Below are 12,661 nucleotides of genomic sequence, written 5' to 3'. Positions count from 1 at the left end.
GGTCACTCAAAAGCCCTGAGCCTCAGTTTCCTAAATGGGAATAGTGCCATCTATCTAGCTGACCGGGCTGTGGGAGTCTGTCTCAGTAAACAGCAAACCCTGAGGGCGGGGGTGCTGCCCGCACCCTCTGCCCTCCCTGTGGGATTAGCCGGTCAGCAGCAGCCCCGGATAAACCTCCTAAGAAGGCACACAGCTGGCCTCCGGCCGCCCCAAGGGCCCCATGCACCACCAGCCGCTCTCTGGGTGAGCTGGCCGGCAAGCCCCCACACCTCTCTGCCCTATTGGGGTCCCCCTCTCAGGATACTGTGAAATGAGGTGAGGGTGCTGGGGGAGCACCTGAGAAGCAAACAAACGGGGAGCAGAATATCTCAGACAGATACTGAGAAAGTGGACACAGAAATCAGACTGGATTCCAAAGCATCTTGATGTTCCTATTTTCCTGGCAATTTCTTTTGGATGAGAATTTTTTATTAGTGAATTTGATTATTATCATAAAATTTTATATTTTAAAGAAGCCATCATTCTATCTGATATCCTGTAGCATCAAAAACCAGGGCTGCAGATGCATGTGTGAGGTGTGTGGGGAGAGGCAAAGGCATTTAACCCATTCTAAAGTTAGACCGGACGCCCCCGGAATGAAATGAAACTTGCCAAGAAACGGCAAATGCTTTCTAATCTGAAATTTGCCATGCTTTCCATTTTAGTTTTATCTGAAATATAGTCTAGGATTTTGCCAAGAGAAGCTGGGGAGTATTTGCACTGGGATAGGGTGCATGTCAGGTCTGTGGCCCCCACTGTTGCCCCAGAACCTGATCCAGCAGCAGCACTGGGTGACCCCCCACCTGGAGAGGGAGCTGTCCAGGTTGGGATGTACACAGCCTGCATGAGAGGCCTTGCCAGGACCACGTGTGTGCACACACAACACATATACACACAGACACACATCGCACATATATACACACACAACACATAAATGTACACACATATAGACACAGCACACACATACACATACAGCATATACACAAACACACAGACACACAACACACACAGCACACCCTCACACACAGTACATATACACAGCACACAAAGCATGCACACATGCATGACACAAACACACACACACACACAACACACATCCTTCTTTGGTTCTGATCATCACACTGGAAACTATGCCTTTCTGTCTGTCTCCCCTGCTGGCTGTGAGCCCCATGAGGACAGGCGGCACACCCTGTTTACTGCTGTGCCCCAGGCCTGCCACAGCAGCAATCGACACTTCGCTGAGATAAACAACAAGTTCATACTGTACAGCATAGGGAACTGTATTCAGTATCTTGTAGTAACTTGTGGTAAAAAAGAAACTGAAAATGAATATATGTGAGACTGACAAGGGCTCAATTTCCAGAATATATAAATAGCTCATACAACTAAATAAGAAAAAAACAAACAACCCAATCCAAAAAATGGGCAGAAGACCTAAACAAGCAATTCTCCAATGAAGACATACGAATGGCCAATAGGCACAACATGAAAAAATGCTCACTCACTAATTATCAAAGAGATGAAAATCAAAACAACAATGAGGTATCACCTCACACCAGCCAGAATGGCCATCATTCAAAAGTCTACAAACGATAAATGCTGGAGAGGCTGGGGAGGAAAGGGAACCATCCTACACTGCTGGTGGGAATGCAGTTTGGTGCAGCCATTATGGAAAACAGTATGGAGATTCCTCAAAAGACTAAAAATAGACTTAACATATGACCCAGCAATCCCACTCCTGGGCATATATCCAGAGGGAACCTTAATTCTAAAAAGATACATGCACCCCAGGGTTCACAGCAGCACTGTTTACAATAGCCAAGACATGGAAACAACCTAAATGTCCATCAACAGATGACTGGATAAAGAAGCTGTGGTATAGTTATACAATGGAACACTACACAGCCATAAAAAAGAATAAAATAATGCCATTTGCAGCAACATAGATGGAGCTGGAGAATGTCATTCTAAGTGAAATAAGCCAGAAAGAGAAAGAGAAATACCATATGATATCACTTATATGTGGAATCCAAAAAAAAAAAGAGACAAATGAACTTATTTAAAAACAGAACCAGACTCACAGATATAGAAAACAAACTTACGGTTACCAGGGTGGGAATGGGGTGGGAAGGGATACATTGAGAGTTCAAGATTTGCAGATACTAATTAATACAAATAAAATAGATAAACAAGTTCATACTGCATAGCACAGGGAACTATATTCAACATCTTGTAGTAGCTTACAGTGAAAAAGAGTATGAAAATGAATATACGTATGTTCCTACATGACTGAAGAATTGTGCTGTACACCAGAAATTGACACAACGCTGTAAACTGACTATACTTCAATAAAAACATACATATACAAACAAGAACACTTGGTTGAACTGAAGTGGTACTGAATGGGCTCCCAGAAATTGTCCACCTTCCAATTGCTTAGGCCAAAGATCTAGGAACAATCCCCAACTCCTCTTCTCTCATATCCAATATGTCAGCAAATTTTATTGGCTCTACCTCCAAAATGGATCAAGAATCTGACCCCTTCTCACCACTTCCTCCACTGTCAGCCTGGTCCAAGCTGCCTGCAAAGCTCTCTCATTATTGCAACCTCCAAATTGGTCTCCCTGCTTCTGTCCCCAACACTCCATTATCAACACAGCAGCCTGAGTGAGTCTGTTAAAACACAAATCCAGGCATGTCTCCCTCACTCAAAACCCTCAATAGCTCCCCAGTTCACTCAGCATGAACACCAAGGTCCTTGTAAGACCTTGGTAGGGGGAGGGTATAGCTCAGTGGTAGAGCACATGCTTAGCAGGCATGAGGTCCTGGGTTCAATCTCCAGTACTTCCAGTAATAACAACAACAACAAAAGAGAACAACCAACAATGTCCCACAGGAACTGGTCCCAGTTACCTCCAGTCTCTCCACCGCCTTGCCCACTCCCTTCCAGCCACTCCTGCCTCTGTGTTCTTCCTACAATGCACCAGGCAGGTTGGGGTTAAAAGCACCTCAGGGCTTTGCACTTGCTGTTCCCTCTCCCTGCAATGCTTTTCCTCCAAAATGCACATGGCTGACTTATTCACATCCTTCCAAAGCTCTCAGTAAGGACTTTCCTGATCCCCTATTCAAACTGCAAAGCCCCACCACTGGCATTCCTCCCTGCCGTATTTTTCTCCATCTCATATGTCACCATCTGATGTATTACATTTATTACTTACTGGTTTTCTTGTTAACTATTTCCCCCTTCTGCTAGAATGTAAGTTCCAGGAGGACAAAGTTTTGTTTCTGTTTTGTTCACTATCATGTTCCCAGGACACAGGACAAGGTCTGGCATATAATGAGCACTCAGTACGTATCTGACTGAAGGAAGTGATGAGTGAATGGGGGCTATGAGCCCAGGGTCCGCTCTCACTTCCCTGACCATCTGGTTTCTGATTTGGCTTTATTTCATTGAGGGGAAATGTGATCTTTTCTAACCTTTGTTGTTTTCTGGGATAATCTGCAGATGTTTAGGGATGGGGTAAAGGTGGAAGTGAGAAGTCGAATAACCCCATGGAGGGGATGTGAGGGGCAGGCACCTGAGCGTGACGTGAATGGGGCTGGGAAGTCCTTGGCAGAAGAAGCCACCTGCATAGTGAACAAGTGTCCTGTGGACCGAGGGCCCCGGGGACACGTGACTGGGGTTGGTGTTCCATGTCCCGGGAGAACCGTCATGCTCATGGCTCAGCTGACCCCTCCAGCACAATGGTGGGGGTGGCGGTGCTGCCTGGTGCGCCCCGAGGAAGCAGGCACGAGAGGCAAAGGATGGAAATTTAGGGCGGGGACCTGCACGGGACGCAAGTTCAGATCACTGGAAGGACGTGGGCTTCTGCTCTCAGGACAGCACTGCAGCTTATATACAGTCATGGAAGAAACTGTGACTTCAAACTGTGCACTTCACGTTGATTTCCAAGTTCCTTTGACAGAGCTATCACATATCCAGTAGTTAAAAAGCGTTTTTGTTTTTTTTTTTTTCTTTCCTAGAGGCGTGGCCAAGACAGCACAGCATGGGGAAAAGGAGTGGGGACTTGAAAGCCTTTTAGCCCTCACTTGTATGTGACCTTGGCCCAGTCCCTGCACCTCCCAGAGACAGACCAGGATCAAATTCCTGTGTCACAAGCTGTGTGACCTCAAGTAAGCACCCTGGCCTCTCTGGGCTCCAGCTTCTTTACCTATAAGGTGGGGGCAGTAGTAATTACTCACAGAGATGCCACAGGAGTGAATGAGGTGAGAAATGTAAGTGTATAGCTCACATCCTGGTCCAGAAGAGTAGAGGAAATCGTATCAAATCTGTCACTGCCACTTTCTAAGTCTGTGCTCCAAAAACTCCCTTAGGAGCTGGCCATTTCTGGAGACCCCAGGGTCTTACACTTGAACCTCTCCACTGTTCCTCAGGAAGTGGGTTCTATTCCCAGGGTCCAGGGAAGGAGGTTTAGAACAGGAAACTTCATGGAGAGGTCCCCACATGCCTCCAGGGGCTTGGGAAAGATGGGGAAATTAGGAGAATATAGGTTTGATGGTCTTCTGGGACAGCCCAAGACCAGGAGGAAGGGGTGGGCCTGGCAGAGCCAGGCTGGGGTCTTACAGGAGGACAGGAAGAGTGCGCGAGAGCCCAGAGCCACTCCTGTTTCACCAGGGCTGTGACCTGCGTGCAATTTGTGGGCTTCGGGCTGTGGCTTCCGATGCCTGGGGCCCCTCTCTGCTGGTGGCCCTGCAGTCATCCCACCAGCTGGCTGGCCACCGTGTCGGCCTGGGGCTGACCCACGGGCAGAGGACAGAGGCCTCCATCCAGACACACACTCCCTGCTCCTGACAGCTGGGTACCCTGCTCTGCTGCTTTGGCTTTTGTCAACTGTTCCAGAACTCTAGGAGGCAATGGGCAGCAGGGGAATGCCAGGCATGCAGGAAGGAAGAGGGACTCAGCATTAAGACTGAATGTCAGGGGACGTCAGTGTTAGACAGAGAGGAAATTAAGGGTTGAGAAGAGAAAAGAGAGGCAAAGGGATGGCAGAGCTATGCTGCTGCTAAGGGTACCCAGCACCTTTGGGGCCCAAAAAGCCTTGGGAGCCACGACCTATAGCTGGTGGTCACAACACACCAGGGATACTGTTCTACGGCCTGAGGAGGTCCCAGCTATTCGGCCCCATCCCCTGGATGCTGCAACTTAGGGTGAACCAACCACACTCCATCCCTGACCTCAGTCCTCCACCTGCGAAAGGCAGAAAATACTGCCAGCAGCACAAGATTATCAGAGGACCGGACCAAATCACAGACATGGGAACCTTTAGCAGGGCCTGGAGGAAGGAGACTCAAAAAGACTCAGTGTTCAAAAAGACTGAATGGAGGCAGAGGACTTGGGAGACAAGAATTCGAGTCCCAGCCCTGCCCCTCGTTCATGGGGTACGCTAGGTAATTCTCACCTCTTTTCTATGGCTCAGTTTCCTCCTTTTAAGAAACTTAGATGCCTGCAGTACACACAACTCAAAAAACAAAAATCAAACCACTCCACAAGCCACTCCACAAAAAAAAAAAAAAAAAAAAGAATAAAACAAAAACCAAAAACAAACACTCCACCAAAATGAAGAAGAGAAAAAACAGCCCTTTTCCCGAGCCTCAGTGCCACTGGGACCAAGACACAGCCCAGCCCCAGAAGCCCCCGAGGCCTCTCCCACCTCCTCGGGCCCCAGGCCGGGGTCTTTTACCTTCGTAGGAACTGCTGACTGGCGGAGGGTGCCTGATGAGTAACCACAGAGAAACTACAACCGGAACCACCGTGCACGGCAAGATGGGGTGTGGGGCAAGGAGAATGTGGTGGGTCAGAAAACGGAGGGCAAAATCCACCAGGGGAAGAGGAGGACCCTCCGGGCAGAGGTCTAGGTTCCGGGGGGGCTGGGGGCAACATAGGCACCTGGACAAGCACTGGGGGGGCAATGGCTCTGTCCTCCCTGTGAGCCCCTCCATACACTCTCCAGAAAGCCATGGGGCAGCAGGAAACTATGAAATAAAAAGGCATATAATCCTGCTGGGAACAGGGCCACCAGATCACCACTCCAGGGACAAGGGAAATGTCAAGGGTGGGAAATTCTCCACCCCACCATGCGGTCCCAGGCTGGCACATATATGCCTTTTGTGCCCATTTCTCTGAACACCTACACCTATCCACGTCCTCTGGGCTGGCTGTGCTTCCTTCACCCACGCTCCGTTAGCTGCTGGAGGTCGAGACCCGCCATGGGAAACCAAGTCCTGATCAGGCTTTGCTCTGTAACCTCTCATGTGACACTTCTCTGGTCCTTGCATCGCACCCCCAATCAGTACAAGAGGATGAGAAGCACCCATAGACCCTCTTGGAACCACAGCAAAGCCCTGCCTCTGCTCTGCGGCCAGAGGAGCTCAGCTAAAGCTCTTGGACAAGGGGGCACCTAGACACAGGCCCTGCTTCTGGGGGCCCCCCCGCCCAATGAAATCCCTGCCCCAATATTACCATGGCAACGTCGGCCTGGAAGATCTGCTTGATGAACTTGTTCCTGGAGGAGTGGACCAGCTGGATGATGTCCCCGTGCAGGGTGTCCCGGTTCTTCTCCAGGAAGCCTGAGCAGCAGCAAAGAGCAGTCACACCTCGCCAGCTCCTGCAGCCTCCCCTTGACAGGACTCAGCCCCTCCCCAAATCCACAAGGTCTGGGCCAGGAAGACCCTCAAAATTCACCTAATTCGACCACATCCATTTTATAGCAGGGGACACTGGGGCCTGGAGAGGACAGAGCAGTTTTCCCAAGGTCACAGAGAAAGTGAGGGACAGAACCAGAATTGGAACTGGTCTCCCCAGCCACACAGCCCCCCTCTTCCAGGCCCAGTCAAAGAGGAGGGCAGGAGGTCTCAGTCCCCAGGAGGGGCCACCTTCCTGACTGAACCACCCCAGCGCCTGAAATGCCAGCTTTAGTCTTTTGAATGACGGCTGGGACCTGAAACACCTTACGTGAGGGCTTGCAGCTGGACAAACGTCTCCTTGAGCAGTGGACTACAGAGAAACTCTACGGGACTAAAAATAACTGCACGCAGGCACAGTTGGGGCAGTTATGAACAATAAGATACAAAAAGGCCACGAAGAAACTGCCGTTTCTGAGGTGCCGGGAGCAAAAGCAGGGCACTGCGCATGACCCCTGCACACGGCACCACCAAGGGAGTGGGCAGACCACCTAAGCCGCACCTCTGGCCCCACCCACTGACCTGCCCCCACCCTCAGCCCTGTTTAAGGAAGAGCCCGCCCCCACTCAGGGAACAGCAGGACACCTGTTTCTTGTTCTCGCTGCCCGGGGCTGCAGCATGAGTCCCAGAAAAGACTTGCCTCAGTTTCTCGTCTGGCCTCTTATCAATTTCTACTGATTAAAGAGTCCAAGGACTTGAGTCAGTGACAAAGGTGTCAGAAGCCCTTGTTAAGTGTGTCCCCTGGGAGAGAATACATTCATCTGGCACCAGCTAATAGTAAAGGAATTAACTTAAAATGCCTTGTATTCAGATAGTGCCTTATATTTTACAAAGTGCCTTCACAGAAGTAATGCTCACGTCACCTCCATATACGAGGGACAGGTGGGGATTATCTTCCTCATCCCACAAGATATGAAACCGATGTTCAGAGAAGCAGAGCAAGGTGGTTAATACCACACAACAAGCCACAGGCAGAGTTAAGACCTGAGCCCAGGAACCCTGGGGCCAACCCAGGGAGGCTTCCCTGCACCACACAGACTGCAAAGAAGGCTGCCATTCCCAGGAACTGAGGACTTAGGAACTGGTTAATGAGGGGCCTTGCTAGGGTGGGGCAAAAGACGGGGTGCCCAAGGGCTGGGGATGCCTGAGGAGGAGGAACCTTGCAGAGAAGCAGGACCATTTCTCCCAGGACTCAGGCTGCCCTGGCTGGTAGACAGCACGGAGACCCAGTGCTGAGCTACCCACCTGGCATCTGTGGAGGGGCGAGCTGCAGGAGCCCCTCAGTAGAGGAAGGGTGGGCTCTGAAGTTGGGATGGAATTACAGGGCCCTAATTAAAGCTCTATGACAGACTCACTCTGGGACCCTAGGAAGGTCCCCTTCTGGGCCTCAGCTTCCTTATCTTTTGAATGAGGATGTACCCATAAGCTCTTGCTCCTTTTCAGATCACCTAACACCACCCATGTCATAAATAAGATGCTGGATTAAAATGGCACTCTGTGGACAGAAAATGTTTAAACACTGGCAGAAGTGTTTAAAGCAGCTTAAAACCTGATTAGTGACCTTAGGCAAGTCGGTTCCCTCTTGGGGCCTCAGTTTCCAAATCCATAAAAGTAGATGACCCATATGTTCCCTACAGATCTAACAATATTCTATAATTTTATAGCTCAGTACAGCTCACTCTGGAATGTTGTGACGCCTGGTACATAATAGATGCTCAGTGAACATTGGTGGGCCTGAACTGAAAAATATAATCCTCTCTTACTCCAAACAATAGACCCATTTGTTTGCCCAACAGACCTTAAAACTTAGTATTGTCTTCCTTCTTTCTAACAGGAGGGTCGGCTATCACACTTGATATTTTAAGGACATCTGACAGCCTTCAGCTTCCACCTCTGCAGCATGGCTCACCCTCTGTCTCCTGGACCAACTCAACAATGAGGTAGGAAGCCAGTGGCTCTTTGCTTGTTTTGAATTTCACTGACTTTGGTTGTGGGTGGAAACCCCTAGGGCTGAAGGCAGGAGCTCAGTGTAGACACATCCCTCAGCTGATGCCCATTTGAGGCCAGGCCTTTGCCCCTGGGTGGGAGGGGCGGGGTTGGCAAAGACAGTCTGCAGGCTTTTGACAGACCCTGTAAGAATTCCAAGGAAGGTAAACTTGACTGTGTTCTGACCCTCTTCCTCACTTCTATCTTTAAAATGAGCCCAATTGCACGTCCCAGGAGAAAAGAAGATATGTATGTTTCAAAGACCAAACTTGGTCTTGTTGCTGAAGGAATCTTGGTGGGTAACTGGGCTGGTTCTAGGCCTGGCTTTGCACCCAATAGGCTGTGTGATCTAAGAACCGTTAACTTCCCCTGCTGAGTCTCAGTTTCCCCATGTGTGAAAAAGAGCACTGAGCCCACCCAAAGAATTGAAACCAGAGACTCAGAAAGATATTTATATACCCAAGTTCATGGCAGCACTATCCACCATAGCCAAAGGGTGGAAACAACCCAAATGTCCATCAGCAGATGAATGGATAGATAACATGTGGCGCATGTGTATACAATGGGATATTATTCAGTCATAAAAAGAAAACTGACACATGCTACAGCATGGATGAACCTTGAGGTTATTACGCAAAGTGAAATAAGCCATACACAAAAGAACAAGTATTGTATGTTTCCACTTATATGAGATACGCAGAATAGTCAAATACATAGAGACAGAAAGTGAAACAGAGGTCGTCAGGGGCTGGGGGAGGCGGAGGAGGATGGAGAGCTATTATTTAACAGGCACAGAGCTTCTATCTGTGGTGATGAATAGGCTCTGGAGAGTGGGGACAGTTGCACAATAAGTGAACGTACTTAATGCCACTGAACTGCAGACTTAAAAATTGTTAAAATGGTAAATTTTATATTATATTTATTTTACCACAATTTTAAAAAATCTCTAAAAATAGAAAGAAGGAAGGAAAGAAGGAAAGAGAGAAAGAAAAAGAAAGAAAAAAAGAAAGAAAGCAAAGCAAAGCAAAGCAAAGCACTGAGCCCAAAGCTGCCCGAAGTCCCTTCTGGGTTTGTATTCCAGGCCCCTCATGTCTTTGTATTCCCTGAGCTGGAGAGGGGAATGGAGGGAGGGAACACAGCAAAGAGAGACAGCTGACCCCAGAGGGCCTGCCTGTACCTTGGGTCTCATAGTAGACGACACCTGCAAAGTGGTTGATCCCAAACTGGGTCTCGTGGTTGTTCTTGGGGGGAATGTAGTTCGAGTTAAGCTTGTGCTGGGAGTTCAGCTTATGCAACATGGTGGTGTCCGTGCCCTGGGGAACCAAGCAGCAGCTGTCAAGCCCGCCCTTTCCTCCATGCCTTACTCTCCACCAGGCCCTACTGCTTTTCCTGCCCCATGTCTTTGCACCCCCTCTTCTGTCTTTCTCAAGAGCTTCCCCCCCTTTATTTATACCTCACACAGAGCTCTCTGGGTCTCCATTTCCCCACTTGTTAAGTGGGTGAATTGGAATTACATAACCTTCAAAGTACATTCAGTTTAGAAAATCTATTTCCCACAATTAAAATCATGAGAGCAGCCCCTCCCCACTCCAAGGCATATTCTGTGCCAGTTGCATGCTTGGATCTTCATCATTTGGTCCAGGACCCATTGCACTGTAGGTGATTCCCAAATGTCAGATGAACACACTTGAATTGGCCCTAGAGCTATGCTGAAAAGTGCACATCATTAGTCCTATTTTACAGATGAGGAAAGCTGAAGCTCAGAGTGTGCCGGGGACCTGTCTGCCCCACCTTGTCACAGGCCCACCTTGGGGAACTTGCTCTCCTCGTCGATGAGGGAGATGATGTTCATGGGCTTGTTGGCGATCATGTCCAGGGCATCCTGGTTGTCTGTGAACTCGATGTGCAGCCAGTCGATGCTCTCCAGGTCGTACTCCTCCTGCTCCAGCTTGAACACGTGCCGCACAAAGAACTGCTGCAGGTGCTCGTTGGCAAAGTTGATGCAGAGCTGCTCGAAGCTGCAGGGAGGGCGCAGGGCACAGGGGGCGGGCGGGGGGCGTTCAGGCCCTGCCCCTCCCACTAGGGGAGCCTGACTGTGACTTGGCGTGCAGTGCACCCCAGGGCACACTGCTCCCACGTGGAATCTCCAACCTCTGAGGTGGGGCCACATAGCAGGTACAACCCCCTCCAAGTACAAGAGTGGACACTGAGGCCCAGCGAGGCCAAGCACTCGCCCAAGGTCACTCAGTGAGTCAGAAGGAGAGTTAGGGCTGGAGCCCTTGTTCCCAGCACCACCAGGTCCTGGGAAAGGGCTGTCCAGTGGGCACATAACCCCAGTAGAGCACCTGGGAGGGGAAGAGCCAAGGCGCTGGGGAGGTGGGACACAAAGAGAGATTTAAAGTGTTAGTGGATGTGGGATGGAGGCCCACAAGATTGGGCAAACAGAGCCCCGACAGTGATATCTCTGAGCCACCAACTAGCACTCTCCCAGGGGACAGACTCTTCATGTATTCAGCGTGGGTGCTTTGGTGGTGCAGGAGGGCTTTGAGACATCGGAACATTATAGGGATGAAAGTGACTTGCTTGGGATCACATGGCTAAAAAGTAAGGCAGGACCAGCTGTCTCCAGCCCCCAGGATCCATCTGGATCTGCTCGATCCATCTGCCTCTCACACGGCCCCCAGGAGGGGCAGGACCCCAAGTGGGGCCAAGACCCCCTTCAAAGCTTTGCTCAGGCCCAGCCTCTCCTGCTTTCAGGCATCTTGCAACTTGGACACTGGACTGGCAGGCAGTGGGGACTGCAGTGTCCCCGATAGTGTAAGAGCCCCTTAGCTGGCCTAGCTGATGCAGGGACTGGAGGGGATGGGGAGGAAGGGGAGAGGGCCCACCAGGATGTCTGAAGTCAAATTTTTCAACAGCTTGGCAGTGTGCTTGGAACCAGCTAAATGTAGTTTAAAGGGAGAGATGTGACACTTGTGCCTCTGTTGCAGAAGAAAATTCCCACAGGGCAGAGCCCCAATGTGTTACCTGTTCACGGCAAAGTTCTCGAACCCAAAGATATCCAGGAGGCCGATAGACCGGCGAGAGTTCTTCACCTCCTGGGAGGGGGGCTTGTAAATCGCTGCATTGATCTTGTCCACGATCCACACAAAGAGCCGCCCGTAGATCCCCTGAGGGGAGAGGCTGCTACATCAATGGCCGGGCGCAGCTGCCCCCTCCCAGGGACACAGGCCAGGCTCCAGTCCCTTCCTGCTGCATGAAACCCCCAAGCCTTTACTCCAGCTGTTCCCTCTGCCTGGAACACCCACTCCTGCCTCAACAATTCCTGCTCTGTGGAGCTATCAGCTCCCCAAGAAACCCTCTCTGACCTTTCAGTTCAGGCCCCCATCTCTCTGACCACCTCTGTCACCCCTTCAGCTCTATCTTGAGGGTCCCAGAGCCCAGTACAGGGCCTGGAGCTGGGGAGGGGCTCACTGGATGACAAACAGGTGACTGGAAACTGGCAGGACTGGGGGGCCGCCCCACCAGACCCAGTCCTTCTTTAGTGTCTTCTTTGGAGAGACCAGAGAGGGTGTCCCAGGGCAGAGAATAGCACAGCACACTGACTAATCAAAGAATATGATTCAGCATAAGGTCCAACGGGCTGGATATCAAAGCAGGCCCAGAGCAAAGGGCCTGAGGGCACCAGAGCTGTCAGGGCCCCTGAAGAGCACAACACCCTGCCCCTGTGGGACAAGTGGGGCTCCGGGGAAGGCAGACTCTTGCCTGGGTCCCAGAGAGAGAGAGAGCCAGTGGCTAGAGCCTGGACCCAAGGGCAGACAGGGGTCAAGGCCCAGATGTCCTTCCGGCTCTGTGTACTCCTCAGCTCCTGCCCATCAACAACCACCCTCCCACT

The 12,661-nt window shown here is 50.5% G+C and overlaps 1 protein-coding gene across 5 annotated transcripts in view; it reads right to left on the bottom strand.

The window, feature by feature from the left end:
- The window catches only part of MYO7A (myosin VIIA), an 86,274-nt gene that overhangs the window by 43,780 nt on the left and 29,833 nt on the right, over nucleotides 1-12,661 (bottom strand). For all 5 annotated transcript variants that reach the window (XR_010383429.1, XM_064492738.1, XM_010989983.3 and 2 more), the window contains 4 exons: nucleotides 11,794-11,936; nucleotides 10,574-10,784; nucleotides 9,944-10,079; nucleotides 6,560-6,666 (listed from right to left, as the gene is read on the bottom strand). Coding sequence is in view for 4 of the 5 variants with exons in the window: in XM_064492738.1 (XP_064348808.1) it covers nucleotides 6,560-6,666; nucleotides 9,944-10,079; nucleotides 10,574-10,784; nucleotides 11,794-11,936 (597 nt within the window). In the remaining variant the exon portion in view is untranslated. The remainder of the gene's footprint in view (nucleotides 1-6,559; nucleotides 6,667-9,943; nucleotides 10,080-10,573; nucleotides 10,785-11,793; nucleotides 11,937-12,661) is intronic.

Source organism: Camelus dromedarius, chromosome 12 (genome assembly GCF_036321535.1).
Source record: "Camelus dromedarius isolate mCamDro1 chromosome 12, mCamDro1.pat, whole genome shotgun sequence".
NCBI lineage: Eukaryota > Metazoa > Chordata > Mammalia > Artiodactyla > Camelidae > Camelus > Camelus dromedarius.
This window is presented reverse-complemented; position numbering and strand designations above follow the sequence as displayed.